This window comes from Hyla sarda, chromosome 4, assembly GCF_029499605.1.
Source record: "Hyla sarda isolate aHylSar1 chromosome 4, aHylSar1.hap1, whole genome shotgun sequence".
Classification (NCBI taxonomy): Eukaryota; Metazoa; Chordata; class Amphibia; order Anura; family Hylidae; genus Hyla; species Hyla sarda.
In genome coordinates, this window is record NC_079192.1 from 255,878,820 (window position 1) to 255,898,624 (window position 19,805).

Sequence of the window (19,805 nt, forward strand, 5' to 3'; positions counted from 1 at the left end):
TTTTGTACAGCCCACTGTTCCAAAGATCTGACAGACACCAGTGGAGGATAAATGCTCATTGTACCCCTTGTTACGTTCCTCAAGGGTTCTAGTTTCCAAAATGGTAAGCCATGTGGGGGTTATTTTGCTGTCCTGGCACCATAGGGGCTTCCTAAATGTAACATGCCCTCCAAGCAAAATTTGCTCTCAAAAAGCCAAATATGACTCCTTCTCTTCTGAGAATTGTAGTTCGCCCGTAGTGCACTTCAGGTCAACTTATGGGGTACCTCCATACTCAGAAGAGATGGGGTTACAAATGTTGGGGGGTATTTTCTGCTATTAACCCTTGCAAAAATGGGAAATTTGGGGGGAAACACACATTTTAGTGAATTTTTTCTTTTTTTTTACGAATGCAAAAGTCGTGAAACCCCTGTGGGGTATTAAGGCTCACTTAATTCCTTGTTACGTTCCTCAAGGGGTCTAGTTTCCAAAATGTATGCCATGTGTTTTTGCTGTTCTGGCACCATAGGGGCTTCCTAAATGCAACATGCCCCCCAAAAACCATTTCAGAAAAACGTACTCTCCAAAATCCCCTTGTCGCTCCTTCGCTTCTGAGCCCTCTACTGCGCCTGCCGAACACTTTACATAGACATATGAGGTATGTGCTTACTCGAGAGAAATTGGGCTACAAAAATAAGTATACATTTTCTCCTTTTACCCCTTGTAAAAATTCTAAAATTGGGTCTACAAGAATATGCAAGTGTAAAAAATGAAGATTGTGAATTTTCTCCTTCACTTTGCTGCTATTCCTGTGAAACACCTAAAGGGTTAAAACGCTGACTGTCATTTTGAATACTTTGGGGGGTGTAGTTTTTATAATGGGGTCATTTGTGGGGTATTTCTAAGATGAAGACCCTTCAAATCCACTTCAAACCTGAACTGGTCCCTGAAAAATAGTGAGTTTGAAAATTTTGTGAAAAATTGGAAAATTGCTGCTGAACTTTGAAGCCCTCTGGTGTCTTCCAAAAGTAAAAACACGTCAATTTTATGATGCAAACATAAAGTAGACATATTGTATATGTGAATAAAAAATTTATTTCTGGAATATCCATTTTCCTTACAAGCAGAGAGCTTCAAAGTTAGAAAAATGCCAAATTTTCTAATTTTTCATCAAATTTTCAAATTTTTCACCAAGAAAGGATGCAAGTTGTTGCTAAAATGTTAAAATGTTACCACTATGTTAAAGTAGAATATGTCACGAAAAAACAATCTCGGAATCAGAATGATAACTAAAAGCATTCCAGAGTTATTAATGTTTAAAGTGACAGTGGTCAGATGTTCAAAAAATGGCTGGGTCCTAAGGTGTAAAATGGCTGGGTCCTTAAGGGGTTAACCTTTTCGCTGCTGGGAGTCTCAGTAAAGAGAAATATGTGCACTTGATTAGGAGCCTCCTGTCGGAAATAAAATCAGCACATATAATCTCCAGCAAATAACATAAAGGTTATGTTTAACATTTTTACTCATGATAAGGTACCATGCATGTCCGAATAGGGGTAAATATTTATATTCTTGAGAAATATTGGTTTTAAATATTCCTTAATAATAAAAACGTATTTGATAAAAAAATGTCAGTAAATAGACTGTCTTTCGTAAGTCTGTCTTCCAGACTACCCAATGATTAATTCTTTCAAGCCTCATGTTTACTCTATGTATCATCTATATTAGAGATGAGCGAACTTTTGAAAAATTTGATTCGGCAAATTTTTCGGACCCTCAATAGGGGTGTAGAACACTTTGCTGTGTTATGGAGTGTGCTGGGGTAGTGAAATAATACTGTTATTCAGAATAACATGCAGATTACTGGTATCGCTTTTAGAATGACGAGGTGTCATCAGTATGAGGGGACCATATAGTGGCTGAATGACACAGCGTGGAGGTTTTGGCAGCATGAGGAGACAATATAGTGGCTGAATGACACAGCGTGGAGGTGTTGGCAGCATGAGGAGACCATATAGTGGCTGAATGACACAGCTTGGATGAGGCTGAAGCATGAGAAGACCATATAGTGGCTGATTGACACAGTGTGGAGGTGTTTGCAGCATGAGGAGACCATATAGTGGCTGAATGGCACAGCCTGGAGTTGGCAGCAGATGAGGAGACAATAGGGCCTCACAATCTCTAATAATAAAAGAAGAATTTTGAAATTTCAGTTGAAGATGTATGGTACCTAGTGCTACCATAAACATATATATAGGTAATGTCCTAGGCTCAGCAGCATCCCTAAACGATGTAGCTGCTATATGACACATTCAGGAGCAGGCAGCAGCATGAGTACACAAGAGGTATTCACAACCCCTAACATTAAAAGGTGAATGTTAAAAACTCTATTAAAGATGCATGTTAGCTAGTGCTACCATCCAAAAATGTAAGGCCTAAGCCCAGCAGCATCAGTAAGCCAAGTAGTTCCTGAAACACACAGTCAGGAGCAGGTATCAGCAGTACACCCGAGGGTTACATAACCCCTTACACTGAAAGATCAATGTTGACATTTCTATTAAGCATGTATTTAGCTCGTGCTAAACATCCAAAAATGTAAGGCCCAAGCCCAGAAGCATCAGTAAGCCAAGTAATTCCTGAAAGACACAGGAGCAGTCAGGAGCAGGCATCAGCAGTACCCAAGAGGGATTCATTACATTGAAAGAACAAGCTTGAAATCTCAATTAAGCATTCATGTTGGCTAGTGCTACCAGAACATATTTGGAGTTAATATCCCAGTCCCAGTAGCATCAGAAAATGATATATTGGCTAAATGACACAGCCTGGAGGTGGGGAAAGCATAAGGAGCCCATGTAGTGTCTGAATGGTACATCCTGAAGGTGGCTGAAGCATGAGGAGACCATTGAAATGCAAGAATTTTAAATAGAAATCTACGATTTTTAAATTGAAATTGAGGATTTTGAAATGGAACTTTTAACTCCCAAGTTTTAGTGGCCCGGGCCCCGGCGTGTGGGTACGAAGGACCTAATCTAACCCTAATTTAACAGGGAGTCACATGTCAGCACAATGACAGAGCCTGGAGGTGGCATCAGTAGGTGTCACTTACATGGATGCGTATGTCACGGAGCTGGTAGTGGATCCTCTACATGTGTGGCTGATGACTCGGACCGTATCGGGGAGCAGAGTCTAAGGTGCCGCTGGTCTTCACCAGAGCCCGCCGCAAAGCAGGATGGATCTGCAGCGGCAGGCGACACCCAGGTCGCTACCCCCAGACACAGCTCAACCACACAGGTACTGGGCAAGGCGAGGTACAGGAGGATGAGGCAGAGGCCTAGTCAACATAGCAGGAGGGTCTGGAAACATGGGTAGGCAAAACAGGCTATGGGAACACTTTCTCTTAGGCAATGAGCACTGAAGATCCGGTAGGGGGGTGTGGGAGGTGCAACAACTTTATAATGTGCTCTTCAGGTGTTACTAATTATGGGCGTACTGGCCCTTTAAATCTCAGAGCACCAGCGTGCGCGCACCCTTAGGAGACGGGGACACACGCCCTGGAGCTGAGAAACAGTGGAGGAGGCAGCAGGGGAAGGAGGTAAGTGACGGGCCGGGACTCGCATGCGTCCCGCAATGCGAATCCCGGCCCCGCCGGGAACAGGGACAGTGCGCTCGCGGCCCACATGTGCAGCCAATGCGCAGGTTGTAACAGTAGGAGGAGACCATATAGTGTCTGAATGGCATAGCCTGGAGTTGGCTGAAGCATGAGGAGACCCCAGGGCTTCACAAAAATTGTCAGAATACCACCTGACATTCAAAATAATAAAATGATAGATACGTTCTCTGAAGAAAAGGATCCTTCATTAAATGACAATATGAGTATTGTGTTTTCCAGTGACATTAGCTCATCGGAGGAACAGGAAAAGATGATACAACTTAATTCTGCAACTGATGAACCACAACAAACAATGAACGACTTAATGCCTACTGGAACTGAGGAACTTGAAAATGGTCAATCTACCACCTGGGATAGTCAGTCAATTCCAACAGCCAGTGGTCGGTATCCACAGTTCCCTGTTTCTGCTAGTCCTTGGCAATATTCCTTTTACTTCTGGTCTGGTATCAACATGGCAATAATGTTGGGAGAGTATACATTGCATGAATGACACAGCTTGGAGTTGGTTGAAGCATGAGGAGACCCCAGGGCTTCACAATACCAAAGAAAAAACTGAAGAATTTTAGAAATTTAAATTAAGATTTTGGATAGCTAGTTCTTCCTACCATAACAATTTTTTTATTCCCAGACCAAGGCACAGCAGCAGTATCAGTAAACCATATATTGCCTGAATGACACAGCCTGGAGTTGGCATAAGTATGAGGAGACCATTGAAATGTATGATTTTTTTATTTACATTTCAGATTTTGAAATTTAAATTAAGGATTTTGAAATTGAACTTTTAATTCCCAAGTTTTAGTGTCCCTGGCCCCGACGTGTGGGTACAAAGGGACAAATCTAACAAGGAGTCACATGTTACATGGAAGTACACTGACAGAACCTGGAGGTGGCATCAGCATGAGTTTACAAGTGGGCTACACAACCCCTAAAATTAAAATGTTAATGTTAAAATATGTATACAAGATGTATGCTAGTTAGTGCTAACCTCAAAAATGTTTTGGCACAGGCCCAGCAGCATCACTAAACCATATAGTTGCTGAAACACAAAGCCTAGAGCAGGCAGCAGGATGCGTACATAAGAGGGCTTCACAACCCCTAACATTAAAAGATCAATGTTGAAATCTCGATTGAGCATGTATGTTTGCTAGTGCTAACATAAAAAAATTGTAATATCCAAGACAGTCCCAGCAGCATCAGAAATCAATATATTGTCTGAATGACACAGCCTGGAGGTGGGGAAAGCATAAGGAGACTATGTAGTGTCTGATTGGTCCGGCCTGGAATTGGCCAAGGCATGAGGAGACCATATAGTGGCTGAATGGCACAGCCTGGAGTTGGCAGAAGCATAAGGAGACCAAATAGTGGCTGAATGAAACAGCTTGGAGGTGGCAGCATCAGCATCAGGAGTCCTGAAAGTGACCCGGTGACAGTGATGCGAGTGGTGCGGTGGGTGGCAATACCAGTACCCGGTGATGAAGGTGGCTGGAATGTTTGTAACTGGGGAGCAGTGCCTTAAATCTGTTTGGCACTATCCATATTTGTGAAGTGTTGCTGTAGCACCATGATCAACCTATTCTGATGCATCTGGCATTGGTGGTTGGAAATCCTGGTTGATCCATGTCTGATTCATCTTCACAAAGGTCAGTCTCTTCACATTTTTCGTGGACAGACGAGTTCTCCTTGAGGTGACTATGGCCCCCGCCGCACTAAACACCCGCTCTGATGCCACACTACTGGCTGGGTGAGACAGCTTTTCCAGGGCAAACTCTGCAAGTTGCTGCCACAAATCAAGTTTGGCTACCCAGAAGTCCAGCGGATCTTCAAGGTGTGTTGGCATGGGCATGTCAAGGTATGCCACCACCTGCTGGTTCAGGTCCTGCTCCATGTCTACCTGCTGCTCATGAGTTGCTTCACGGTGAAGAAAGGTTCTCATCAGCGACCATAGACTCAGGCTGCTGCTGATGGAGCTGGTACTGCTCCTGCCACCCCCCCTCCCCAGCAGCCATGGCAGTGGAAGGTGAGCGCAGAGGGCCCCCCGAGTAAGACCGGCTAGTGGATGGACGATGGCGCCGATAGGCATCAGCCAACTGACTACGTAGGATCTCTTGTAGTAGGTCAGTTTGTCCTCCCTCTCAGTGGGTGTAAAAAAGGCCACCATTTTGTGCCGGTAGCGAGGGTCAAATAAGGTGGAGACCCCAAAGTCATCCCGCTGCTGAATGGTGACAATTTGGCTGTCACCAGGCAAGCAAGTGAGCATGCATCGTGCCATTTGTGTAAGTGACTCTGAGGGACTCCCTGCCTCCATCTCCACTGCATACTGCTACGGTGTGTCTGGGTCCTCTGTCTCGCCTTCCTCATAACCCTCTAGCTCCTCTATTTCATCATGCTCCTCCTCTCCTGTTAGATGACTAGAAACATAACCCATCTCATCAAACCTAAACTGTGCTCCACTGTGCCCCTCATCCTCCTCCTCCAGTTCAGCCCCCACAGGGCTCATGTGGCCGTGAGATGTAGGCGCAACGTCTCCATTGCCCTGAGCAGCCATCGTTTCCAACTCTTGTTGTCGGATATAAAGCAGTGGAATGACGTTGTTCATCCCGTAATCCTGGTGAATTACGTATAATGTGGCTTCCTCAAAGTGCCTGAGCAAACGGCAGGTGTCACGTATGAGCTGCGACTGGTTCACATTGACGTTACACATGAGATTACCCATATCCGCTTGGATCATCAAGAAATTAGTGAGTGCTTTTCTCTGTTCGTACAGACGGTCCAACATATGCAGGGTGAAATTCCAACGTGTGGAAACATCACAAATCAGACTATGTTGGGGGATACCATTCTGACGCTGCAGCTCAAGGAGGGTGTGCTTTGCAGTGTACGAGTGGCTGAAGTGCATGCAAAGTGTCCTTCCCATTCTTAGGATGTCTTGAAAATGGGGGGTACACTTCAGGAACCGCTTGACAACCAGACAACACGTGTGCCATGCAGGGTGCAAGTTTCACCCTTCCTTGTCGTAGCCTTGCCAAGATGTCCTTCCCGTTGTCGGTCACCATGGTTCCTATATCCAGATTTTGTGGAGTGAGCCATGCTCTGATTTCTTTACAAATTAATTTTAACAGTTCCTCGCCTGTGTGACTCTTTTCGCCAAGGTAAACCATGTGAAGAACATCGTGACACTGCCGTGCCCTGCATACATGGTATGCTGAAGGGCCACTGAGACTTGTCCGTGCAGTGGAGGCTAAGGACATGGTGGAGGATGAGGAGGCGGAGTCGCACACTGTCACAGGACAAATGGTCTGACAGCGTGGAGGAGGAAGCAGAGGAAGCGGGACCTGTCCAGGTTGGGGTTGTGGCTGTGCAGGAACCACATAGTTATAGCTCCAGACGTTGTCGCTCACCTTCTCTTCCACAAAATTGTGCAGGGCTGGTAATGCCTTCTTCGCAAGGAAATGACTGCTTGGTACTCTCCACCTCGGCTCGGCACAAGCCATCAGTTCTCTGAAAGGTGCAGAGTTCACCACTTGAAAAGGGAGAGACTGCAGCACCAGCAACTTAGACAGGAGCACATTCAACTTCTGCGCCATTGGATGAGTGGGTGCATACTGTTGTCTCTTTGAAATGGCTTCGCGGATGGATTGTTGGCAGAATGGCTGACTATAAGTGGGAGAAGCAGGAGCATCTGGAGCTACAGAAGGATTGGATGACACACAGCTCCCTTCGGCTGAGGTGGTGGAGCCTTGGCTGGCTAAAGGAGAAAGTGTCTGGCCACTGGGTGATGCAGCAGGCTGGACCACTACATCGGGGCCACAGTTCTCCCAGGCCGCTTTATGGTGGCGAAGCGTGTGTTGACGCAGGGCCATGGTACCAACATTGGGCCCTGGCCATGCTTCACCTTCTGCCGACATATCTTGATGAAAAACTGCCACAGCGCCGAGTAGCTGATTTTCCCACCAACAGGCTGCACTAATTAACTGCTACTGCCGCCGTCTCCAGGAACCCCTGTTCCACTACCTCCCGTAAAGGTAGGCTGCTGCGAAGCAGGTGGTCTCTCCTGGGCACGTTTGGCTCCAGAATTTCCCCTTCTGCCACCACGCTGACTGCCAACCATGCTACCGCCATGCTGGCTCAACTGCTGCCTCAAGGGCAACCTGCAACTTTCTTCTCCTGATGATGATGAAGCCCCTTCTGCACCCGGCTCCCAAATGCGATCGGCTTCATCATCCTCAACAGTGTCTGCTTCAGGACCCTGAACCCTGGCAACACCGCCTCCCACGTCACTCTCCTCATCACTACTTGGCCGCCTAGCGGAGGGAGTGGCGCATGTCTCCTCCCCTTCTTGGATGCGCAGTAGATGCTGACTGTCCTCATTAAATCGTACTCAGTGAATAGTGGAGCTGAACCCACAGCATAAGATACTTCTGTAAGAGAGATGTATGTAGGTGGAGGGGAATGACCCTGTGCTGTTTCTGGAGCATTGGCTGAAAGAGATTCTTCCTGTGGACACTTTCTCTCCTTACTTCTCCATTGAGAGGGCCCATCATGTTCCGCCTCGGCCTCCTCCTCCTGGTGCCATCCACGTCCATTCCTAGCCAAGCTTCTCCACTTCAAGTCATGGAATCATTGGCGCTATCATTTATCCTGACCAAACTGGGTTTATGCCGTGTAGGGTTACTGATGTCAATGTGAAGCGGTTGCAACATAACATAGCAGCAGTGGGTCATGGTTTTGCTTTGGATGTCGTGGTTAGTTTAGATATCTAAAAAAGCCTTTGACTTAGCATTATGGCCCTACTTGTGGGAGGTCCTGGCTCCATTTGCGTTAGGCCCTCGCTTCTGCGCATGGGTCCTCTTGTTATATAATAGTCCTAGGGCCCGTATTCATACTAACTTAGATGTTTCTACCCCCTTTCTCCTTGGTCGTGGCATGAGGCAGGGGTGCCCGCTATCCCCCTTTCTTTTTGCGCTGGCGATGGAACCCTTGGCAGCAGCCATAAGTAGGGATAATGCTATTTGTGATATTCCTAGGGGGTTATAGAGAGAGTTTCCCTCTATGCGGACGATACTCTGGTTTATCTTGCGGATACTGGGGGCTCGCATACATGGTATGCTGAAGGGCCACTGAGACTTGTCCGTGCAGTGGAGGCTAAGGACATGGTGGAGGATGAGGAGGCGGAGTCGCACACTGTCACAGGACAAATGGTCTGACAGCGTGGAGGAGGAAGCAGAGGAAGCGGGACCTGTCCAGGTTGGGGTTGTGGCTGTGCAGGAACCACATAGTTATAGCTCCAGACGTTGTCGCTCACCTTCTCTTCCACAAAATTGTGCAGGGCTGGTAATGCCTTCTTCGCAAGGAAATGACTGCTTGGTACTCTCCACCTCGGCTCGGCACAAGCCATCAGTTCTCTGAAAGGTGCAGAGTTCACCACTTGAAAAGGGAGAGACTGCAGCACCAGCAACTTAGACAGGAGCACATTCAACTTCTGCGCCATTGGATGAGTGGGTGCATACTGTTGTCTCTTTGAAATGGCTTCGCGGATGGATTGTTGGCAGAATGGCTGACTATAAGTGGGAGAAGCAGGAGCATCTGGAGCTACAGAAGGATTGGATGACACACAGCTCCCTTCGGCTGAGGTGGTGGAGCCTTGGCTGGCTAAAGGAGAAAGTGTCTGGCCACTGGGTGATGCAGCAGGCTGGACCACTACATCGGGGCCACAGTTCTCCCAGGCCGCTTTATGGTGGCGAAGCGTGTGTTGACGCAGGGCCATGGTACCAACATTGGGCCCTGGCCATGCTTCACCTTCTGCCGACATATCTTGATGAAAAACTGCCACAGCGCCGAGTAGCTGATTTTCCCACCAACAGGCTGCACTAATTAACTGCTACTGCCGCCGTCTCCAGGAACCCCTGTTCCACTACCTCCCGTAAAGGTAGGCTGCTGCGAAGCAGGTGGTCTCTCCTGGGCACGTTTGGCTCCAGAATTTCCCCTTCTGCCACCACGCTGACTGCCAACCATGCTACCGCCATGCTGGCTCAACTGCTGCCTCAAGGGCAACCTGCAACTTTCTTCTCCTGATGATGATGAAGCCCCTTCTGCACCCGGCTCCCAAATGCGATCGGCTTCATCATCCTCAACAGTGTCTGCTTCAGGACCCTGAACCCTGGCAACACCGCCTCCCACGTCACTCTCCTCATCACTACTTGGCCGCCTAGCGGAGGGAGTGGCGCATGTCTCCTCCCCTTCTTGGATGCGCAGTAGATGCTGACTGTCCTCATTAAATCGTACTCAGTGAATAGTGGAGCTGAACCCACAGCATAAGATACTTCTGTAAGAGAGATGTATGTAGGTGGAGGGGAATGACCCTGTGCTGTTTCTGGAGCATTGGCTGAAAGAGATTCTTCCTGTGGACACTTTCTCTCCTTACTTCTCCATTGAGAGGGCCCATCATGTTCCGCCTCGGCCTCCTCCTCCTGGTGCCATCCACGTCCATTCCTAGCCAAGCTTCTCCACTTCAAGTCATGGAATCATTGGCGCTATCATTTATCCTGACCAAACTGGGTTTATGCCGTGTAGGGTTACTGATGTCAATGTGAAGCGGTTGCAACATAACATAGCAGCAGTGGGTCATGGTTTTGCTTTGGATGTCGTGGTTAGTTTAGATATCTAAAAAAGCCTTTGACTTAGCATTATGGCCCTACTTGTGGGAGGTCCTGGCTCCATTTGCGTTAGGCCCTCGCTTCTGCGCATGGGTCCTCTTGTTATATAATAGTCCTAGGGCCCGTATTCATACTAACTTAGATGTTTCTACCCCCTTTCTCCTTGGTCGTGGCATGAGGCAGGGGTGCCCGCTATCCCCCTTTCTTTTTGCGCTGGCGATGGAACCCTTGGCAGCAGCCATAAGTAGGGATAATGCTATTTGTGATATTCCTAGGCGGTTATAGAGAGAGTTTCCCTCTATGCGGACGATACTCTGGTTTATCTTGCGGATACTGGGGGCTCGCTTTTTGTCTCTTTTTGATCTACTTGACCGGTTTAGCTCAATTTTGGGCTTGCGGGTCAACTGGAATAAGTCATCCCTCATGGCCCTCTCCTCAGGAGTCCCTCTCCCTGTTTCTGTCCCGGCAGGGGTGCAGGTAGTTTCCCGTTTTCAATTCCTGGGGGTGGAGGTTACTGGGCACCTGACAGATTATATCCCCCTAAACTTGGAGCCGCTGCTACACTCTTACTGTGGAGAGGCTGAATGCCTGGTCCTCACTTCCCCTCTCCTTGGCTGGCAGGATCAATATCTTTTAAATGATTTATCTCCCTAAATTCCTTTACCTGTTTCACCTAGCCCCCGTTATTTCCCCTAGGAAATATTTTAATACCCTATGTGGTGCTCTGGGATCCTTCTACTGGCAGGGAAAGCCTCCCAGGCTTGGTCAGGCTCTTCTCCAGGCTTGTAAGCGAAGGGGTGGTTTGGCTGCCCCTGACATCTATAACTACTTTTTTGCTTCTCAGTTGGTTTTATGCAGTGTGATGGATCAATCTGGATCTGTCAAATTCGGCAACGGCCTTTGCTGGAGCGATGATGGGTTCATATGAAGCTCTTACTAACACACTCTACAGGTATCACTCCCGTTCTTCCTTTCCTCTCCCTCTTCAGACTGTAGCTAAAGTGTGGTCCGTGGTGTCCAGTAGATTCCCGCAGCCTCTGGTGTCTCCTTGTGCACCCTTGTGGGGGAATGTACATTTACCTCACCTAAATGGGTTACAGGCGGACAGATTATGGGGTCCTCATGGAGTCAAATTTGTGATTCACTTGTTGGGAGAGGGTCAGAATTTCTTGTCCTTTTTGGACATGAAGGAATGATATGATATCCTTGGGAATGCTTTCTACAGGTATCTCCAGCTTCAGCATGCAGTTCAGGCGCATTTTAGCTGTGGTATTTTCTGAAGTGGAGTTACTCCTGGGCACTATGGACCTCTCAAAGCCCCTCACTCAGGCTTATGCTCTCCTTCAATCTGTAGGGCCTAGCCCGTTCTCACAAGCTTTCCATAAATGGGTTGTTGATATCCCAGATTTGTCTGAGGAACAATGGAAGGAGGTTGAGGGCTCTTATTACTCTACAGTAGTCAGTAATAGAGATATGTTGATCCAGTCTAAGTTAAAGCATATTGGTGTTTCTCAGTCTGACCTGTGCTTCCGCTGTTCCTGTGATGCTGTTACCTTTTTACATGGGGTGTGGGAATGTCCGATTTCTACTGTTCTGTGCCCGCAAGGTAGTGGTAATAACCTGGAAGGATGCTTCCCCTCCCCCGCTGTCTCGCTGGCTGACTTTGGTCTACAAGTATGTCCCATTATATCAGGCCCTCTACGTGAGTCATAAGTGCCCTTAGAAGTTTTATAGGGTTCGGACTCCCTGGCTTCTGCTAGATGTGTCTGGGGACCTTCCGATTAGGTGGTCCCAATAGTCTGCTAAGTATACTGTAGTTTGTTCTAGGGAGGGGGGGGTCTGGGCTGGGTTGGTTGTAGCTACCGGGAGGGTGTCTGCATGTATGCGTGTTTGTCTGTTCATGTTGGGCCTCCTCTGGTGGGTTCTGGGGTGCCCAGTTGAATCAACGGTCCACCTCGACATATGTTCTGCTTTGGGCTATCACGTTAAAGCCGGTCTCTGGGACCCTCAGGGCTGTTTTTGTTTTATTGTATTTCACCTTTGGTGATGTTTGTTATCTGACTTGCAAAATATAAATAAACACTTAAAAAAAAAAAAAAGATGTCACTTGTGATGAAGTGGATGACCGTGCTAACCAATTGACAACGGCAGATGTTTTTTTTTGGTAGAGACACGACCTCTAGCTGATAACGGGAGCTCAGGCCTCTCACTGCGACTCCTGCTGCCACTCACCCCTAGTCTGCTGTGACCTCTGCCTAAAGGATTTAGGCCTCTGCCACTCTTCTGTGCACATCCTGACACTTCTCTGCCTGACATACTTAGTGCGTATATGAGGGGAGTACAATATGCTTCACTACTCTTAAAACAGTACTTGTCTAGAACAACAGCAGGTGATCACTTTTGGCGGTCCTTTCACAGTATGTAGGCCCTTGACAGATTATCAGGAACAAAATAGTACACTACTTAAATGTAGGTGTGAGGTATGCACTGATAAGGGCCGAAAAATGCTCTACAGTACACTTAAAAAAAGTATCTGAGTACACCAGCCGATGAGTATTTTTGGCTGGACTTTCACAGTATGTAGGCCCTTGACAGATTAACAGGTACAAAATAGTACACTACTTAGATGTAGGTATGCGGTGTGCACTGATGAGGGCAGAAAAATGCGCTACAATACGCCTAAAAACTCTGTATTTTTGTAAAACACCAGCCGGTGAGTACTATTGCTTGGACTTTCACAGTATGTAGGCCCTTGATAGATTAACCATCTACAGACTAGTATAAGCAGCAGATGATTTCTTGTGGAAAAAATACACATTGTTTGCGCTGAAAAATCATTCCTGCCTCCTGTGATACGGTTCATGAAGTTAAGGCAGCTTGTTGTTATGTATGAGGCACTGAAAAGTTATCTGCCCCTCTCTGATAAAATTCTGAATAAAGTGACTGGGAGGTTAATGGCCGGCGTAAAAATCCTTCTCAGTGAGAACAAGCAAAGCACTGCATTTCTCTCTATCCACAATGCTGATGTGACTAGCAGTTGGCAGTGGAACACTGCGGGATGACCAATTCAGCGTGTCTGTGTAACACACAGAGACACACAGTCCATCCTATCTCTCTGCAGTGTATGGCATGAAATGTGCATCTGCAAAATGGCTGCCAATTATATTGGGCTGTGACATCACAGGGGTCAATAAATGGTGATAGGCTGCATCCTGCATGTAATTCCGGGTCATCCCGCCTACCTCCCTTCCCGCTTTGCCTTCCCGCCTTCCCAGCATCCCCTGCCCCATGAACTGACATCATGATCCGCCTTTTAGGTGTCCTGGAGCCTGGAATGCTGTAAAATTGAGTTTTATAAAGCAATTTGCACAATAGAATTGCGGCGATATTCGCATTCGTTGTGAATCGAATAAATCCTGAAATTCATAACGAATTCGGGTTCGTCTGCTTCGATTCACTCATCTCTAATCTATATATCACTTGAATAGGTTTAAGTCATTGGGGTTTATTTACTAAGAGTGGAGTGTAGTTTTCCCTGTGGGTTTTGATTTCTGACAGGTATTTTCCCAAGATATTTACTGATGCTTCCCTACATTTTGCACTTTTCCCTACGTTTTGCTTTTTTTACAACTGTTCTGATCTGTCTGGTTTTCCTTAGCTCAAATCCACCACATTTTTTGTGGAAACCTTAGTAAATATGTTGGGATTTTTCAAAACTGTCGTGGACATGCCCCTTTTGTCGGGACCACGCCCACTTTCTCCTGTGGCCACACACCCTTTTCTGGTTTCTCTTGTAAAATGGAGGGTTTTGGGTTTTTTTGGGTCGCAAATTGTGTCGCACGCAGCGCCTGACACAATTTGGGCACAAAACCTGACAAAAAAGAGTCAGGATTACGTTAGTTAATTAACCCCATCGTCTTGCAATCGGTGCTACAGAAAAGAAATTATTACTCTTGATATTTTTTCTCTTATGGTGAGAAGCATAGTCACTAATTTACAGGAATACTTGAGTCACAAGTAGATGAAATGCTGACAGCACTGCCAAACATGATTTTTTTTTTTTCTGGGGCAATGGTCACAGTTCCAAAACAGCAGAGACTTATTTTTTTTCACATTGGGTAAATAACCATGCCATATTTTTATCCCTGGCCTGCTGCTTCTTTTATTGATTTCTTTCAAGAGTAAATTGAATAAGCATTGCTATTTTTATCATAAAAGACCAATTTTTGTTAGGCGGACGTACCTTGAGACAGTGTTGTACTTCACCCTCACAAGAATATCTAGACTTAACTAGTTAGAAATACAGATTGCTGTTCCAAAAGTAGCTACTGGTTGGCAGTGGGGCACAGATGAGATGATGTAACTGCATGTGAAGAAGAGTACGGTCCACATGCTAAGTTAAAAATGTTATACTTTATTTAAACAAAGTTGAAATGTTTATCTACCGACCCATATCCAACAGATTTTTTTCCCTCTGATTTGCTTAATCATGTGGTTAAACCATGATTAAATCGCACATACATACGAAACATGTTGATTGGACTTGGATTGGACTACCTTTTAGCCAAGTTTTATAAGTAAAGCATCAATCAAAAATGTGCAGCTTTTTCAACCAGACAATTGGCATGAAGCCAATAATACATTTTCCCCTCAAATGTTTCAGGAGCACCTATACTAAATGGATATACCAGCACATGTATCCCCTATCCAAAGCCTTGTCTTCCAGAATGGGGCACGCTTCTCTCCGCTGCATGAAGGAGTATGTTGGCACACGCTTTACTCTGCTATCGGGCCCTAATCTGGAGATTACAAGTGGTTGGACCCCCCATGATTAGACACTTATGACCTGTGGATAGGGAATAAGTTTTTAGGTGCTGGAATACCCCTTTAAAACAGGCCGCCCCCCCCCCCCCCCCCCCCCGTTTTCGGAATAAGGAAATGCTGTTATGATGATTTTAATAAGCTTATGTAGGAAAAGAGACCATGCAATGGTGTGACTTATAAAATGTAAATAGCAAGTAAGGGTTCTATGTGTGTTTCAAACAACTTGAGTTACAGAAGAAGGGGAAAGAGACATCCTTTGTTTGTTTCTTCACTTGTCTGTGTTCCAGAAGTTGTATTAGGGGCTATAAAGTCATCTACAGAGGCAACATTTTAAAAAGTGTTTAGTTTTTATGTTAATACCCTATCAGTATTGGGTGCAGTGTGATGCTATGTTCACATACCGGAATGTCCGTGCCATATTCTCCTAGAATATTCCGAACAGACAATCCACTGCAGCAGAGTCCAATTCATTTCACTTGGATTTTGCTGCACTGTGCACATGAGAATTTTCACAGCAGATGTTTCTGCCACATAAATCCCTATTCAGGCGTTTGCAGAAAGAATACATGAATTTCGCTTGGAAATACACTGTCATCTATGAGACTTTGCATTTCCAATCGGTCCTAGCAACCACCAGATCACTCAAATGTGCAGAATGTCGGCTTGTGTTTTCTGGGCAGACATTCCGCACATTTTTGCTCGTGTGAACCCAGCCTTAGTAAACAGTCAAGATGACATTTTTATGAACATGAATGGATGTGTATAAAATTCCACTGCTCCACCAGTTGTGGAGCAGTGACAGTTCTCTCCGGATTAGTAATTCCCTATTCAACACTCAAGGCCTATACCAGGTCAAGAGAGTTCTGGCCATCTGAGTGTATTCATTTATTATGAGCCTCTATGAGAGCAGTATATGAAGCAATTGAATTATACTATGGAGCAGATAAGCTGTTCTGTACAACTCTTTTATATTATTTTAACACATCCTTGTCTTGTTGGGGGAGCCTAACAAGCTCTGCAAACAGCCATTGGGGTGTGTTATTGACTTAAAAATTTGTGCCTCTTTTTTAAGTATCTGCTTTTCTTGTATAGCTGCATTGAGTCTTGTGTGCTTCTTTTCTAATAATATTTAACAATTCTTAGTGTCTGAGAACAATATGCCTGCGAGGTTTACATTTATAACACAGAAAACATTGTGAAATTTCCAAACATGACATACGCTGGCAGCAGTGTAAGCGAATAACAATTGACTGAGAGATTTAATTATGTAGTCTCTTATCAGATTTGGGACAGTGTAAGTAATGTATGTAAATCATAAACATGCCAGCTTAGGTTATATCCCATTACAGTCTTGGTACAACGTGAGTTTTTACACAAAAATAGCTTTCATTATAACCTAACCTAAAAAGTCTACCAATTCTCACAGTAGGGGTCTAGGGAGCTGAGATATGGACAGATGTTTGCTGGCATCCACACAATGCAGAACTACTTTAGCTGTTTACGAGCACTAGGCAGAACTGATTCATCAGGAAACAGTAGGATGTCCCAGGGTAACTAGGTTATGAGGCAATAATGGGATCTAGTGACAACATGCCCATGTGGTCCAACAGTGTGGTCTGAAGGTGCAGTATCGTGGATCACTTCATACTGAGGTGTATCACTTTCTTGTTGTATAAGGCAGAGGTCCCCAACTCAGTCATCAAAGCCCGCACACAGTCCATGATTAGATTTTTTTTCCCTAGTCACATGCACAGTAGAAAAGTATAAAGCGACACTCAGGTGATTTCCGATGATGCTAATTCATGGACAATGGGAATGAACATGGCGTGGAGCAACAACGTTTCACAGAGGCTTATTCTGGCTCCCTGGTTGACGTGGCGCTGGCACTGTCTAAAGACGTCATGGACGCTGCAGCATCATGGCAACCAATATACACAATTGCTAGCGCATCTAGCAGCACAAAAAGTGAAAAACAGTAATAACAAACAAATCACCTTAACACAATGCCATAGAGTGACAACCTAAAAAATATTGCAGATACTAGAGAAACATGTTTATATAATTTTTATTATTTTTTAATCCTAGAGGCCCCAGTGCATCTGTTTGGCAGAGCACCACCAGAAGTTGTAGAGATTAATGACTGACTGTTTTGCTGTGAGTGGATACAAGATACATAACCAGAAATATACCATACAGCTTTTTCTTTTGTGCTGTGGATTAGATTTTTTTCCCTGTTTTATTCCAAGTAACCAAAAAACTTGAAATGTTGGTAGGCCTTGGGGACTGGGTTGGGGACCACTGGTATAAGACAAACAGCACTTGGATTTTTGCTTTAATATTAATACAATCCACACAAACTTTTGTGGCATTTTGTTCCAAATGCCACACTTTAATCAGAAAATACAAGACAATTAGGTGAACTTAGAGTTCTTTCTTTATCATGTTTATTTTGTTTATTTCTCAATCTGGAATGTGTGTAAATTTATAATGCATTTATAAGTGCTCTATATAGCTAAGGACTCATTTCTTTCATCAGTGGGACCACAGTAGCCCAGTCTAACACTGCCAGTCTGTGATATCAAGTAAACACTCTGGTATACATTTAACCAACAAAAATCCCCTCTATAAGATCAACGTCTGAAATTATATTTTAAAAACCATTCAAAGCCATTATATCTATAGTTAGTACAAGGCAATCTATAGAAAACATAGTTCCTTTGCAGCCATGAATAGAGACAGCTAGCTCAACTCTTCATTATGAGGACCCTATTAAATAGCTAGTTCTCTGGATCCTTATGACTGTGACCAGACTAGTTATGGTTTGAATTGGTTTAATGAACTTTAACATGCTAATCCAAGAATATAACACACAAAGCTTTACTCCCATTTCAACAGGGTTGTCAGGTAATAATTTTTTTATGGCTAAAATAGTTGTCAAATAAAATATAACCTAATAATGTCTTACTCGCTTAAGGGTCAGCGATCAGCCAACGAACAAGCATAAACAAATTCAAGATGCACCAGTCCTCACAGACTACGTATAAGAGTAGGATGCTTATGGCCATGAATGAAAGTAGGTAATTTAGAAAAAGATGAGCTTTTATCATTATAAAAAAAAAATCTGAAAACAATAAAGTGGGGTCTCAAGATGAAAAGGAGAACAGTCACTTTAATGAAGCTGTTTAGTTGTAACATATCTTTTACTTGCTGGTCCCTCTTGTCACAGTGCAAAAAGAAACCTGGAAGTGAAGAAACAATCCGGGTAGGATAGCGCAATCCACCAGTCAGAAACTTTATGCAATATTTTTTCTTAGCCACAACATTATGCGTTACGAGGTATTGGAACCTCTTCCTCAGATGTGTTGCCACATCATCCAGAGGTTCGTGCTGCCGACGCCGGGAAGCTGCACCACCTAATCTCTTCTTGAATGCGTTTACTGATGTTGTGTCATTATACACAACAGAGCAAGGTGAGCAAGACGGCCTCTGGTGGCCATTTTTTCTCATCTTTTCTGCACAATTGGGGTCATAAACAATACTCCCCTACGAGGAGCTTTGCTCACTCTTTTATATAGAGTACCTATAGTCACAGTGCATGTCACAGCTATAGGCAATTGCTGACTGAGCAGGTTGTAATGCATCAGAAAAGGGATGCATGAAACTAAAAGATACATATTATTTTTATGACCTAAGGAAGAGACTTCAATGGGAGGCACCTGTCGTAAACACCATTGATGCAATTAAAACCATGAACACATGCATAGTCCTATGGTGGACGTCTGTTCAATAATAATGCTGAATATAGCGGTGGTGCTAGGAAAATTTAAACATCGAAAAATAATAGTAAAAAAGAGAAGTCCTGCAACTCACCGCTATAAAATGGATCAGCATAGTAGGGCCACCGTGGATCACCGGGATAGTGTGGGAAGCTCAGAGGCTACAAACTGGTAGGTTTCGTGCAGATGCACTTCTTCCATCTTCATGATGTCGGAACATGAAAGTGCCGAAATGCGTTGTCCAGTTGTATAGTCTTTGTTGTCCTGTGCACCACTTGTGGTCGAGTTTATTTCATTTTTGAGCAGTGCCTCTGAGACCAATTTTGTCCAGTCTTTACTCCCACATTTAAACATTATAAAGCTATCTGATATCAAGATTAAAAGTAGAATATTCACTTTAAAGGAAATGTTTTGCTTATAAATAATGTTTCCAAGAGGTCCCCACAGCATATATATATATATATATATATATATATATATATATATAGATAGATAGATATAAATATATAAGGTTGACTCCACTGCCCATTTTCAGAAAGATCTAAGCTGACTATCTGAGCTCCAAAACCACATGTGGACGTTGCAATAACCATGCTCTCAATATGGTTGTGTCTCAAGATGGGTTCCCATGGACAGGAAACTGGTTCATGCCCTAAATCAGGAATATATGCCCAGTATGATGAAAAGTAAAGCTGCCATTGCTTTCTCTAAGGTGGTCTTTGGCCCAAATAATTGGCATCTTCAACTGCAAGAAGGCATCCAATGCAGAGTCTACAGGGATTTCTTGTGCCTGCCTACTGTTAGTTGGGGGCAGGTTACTCATTTTTACTATCTGTGATACCTTTATATCTAAGCTAAAAATCTGAAAGATGACCTTTATTACCAAGAGGGGAATTGGCATTAGCT

At 44.7% G+C, this 19,805-nt stretch overlaps 1 protein-coding gene across 5 annotated transcripts in view; it reads left to right on the forward strand.

The window, feature by feature from the left end:
• TMEM117 (transmembrane protein 117) overlaps positions 1-19,805 on the forward strand; it is a 283,837-nt gene that overhangs the window by 239,359 nt on the left and 24,673 nt on the right. Inside the window, exon 7 of one of the 5 annotated variants that reach the window (XM_056573971.1) lies at positions 18,098-18,142. The exons of the other annotated variants lie outside the window; for them this stretch is intronic. Coding sequence (XP_056429946.1) covers positions 18,098-18,127 — 30 coding nt within the window. The 3' untranslated portion in view covers positions 18,128-18,142. Of the gene's footprint in view, positions 1-18,097; positions 18,143-19,805 lie in introns of those variants that run through there. 5 annotated transcript variants of the gene reach the window in all.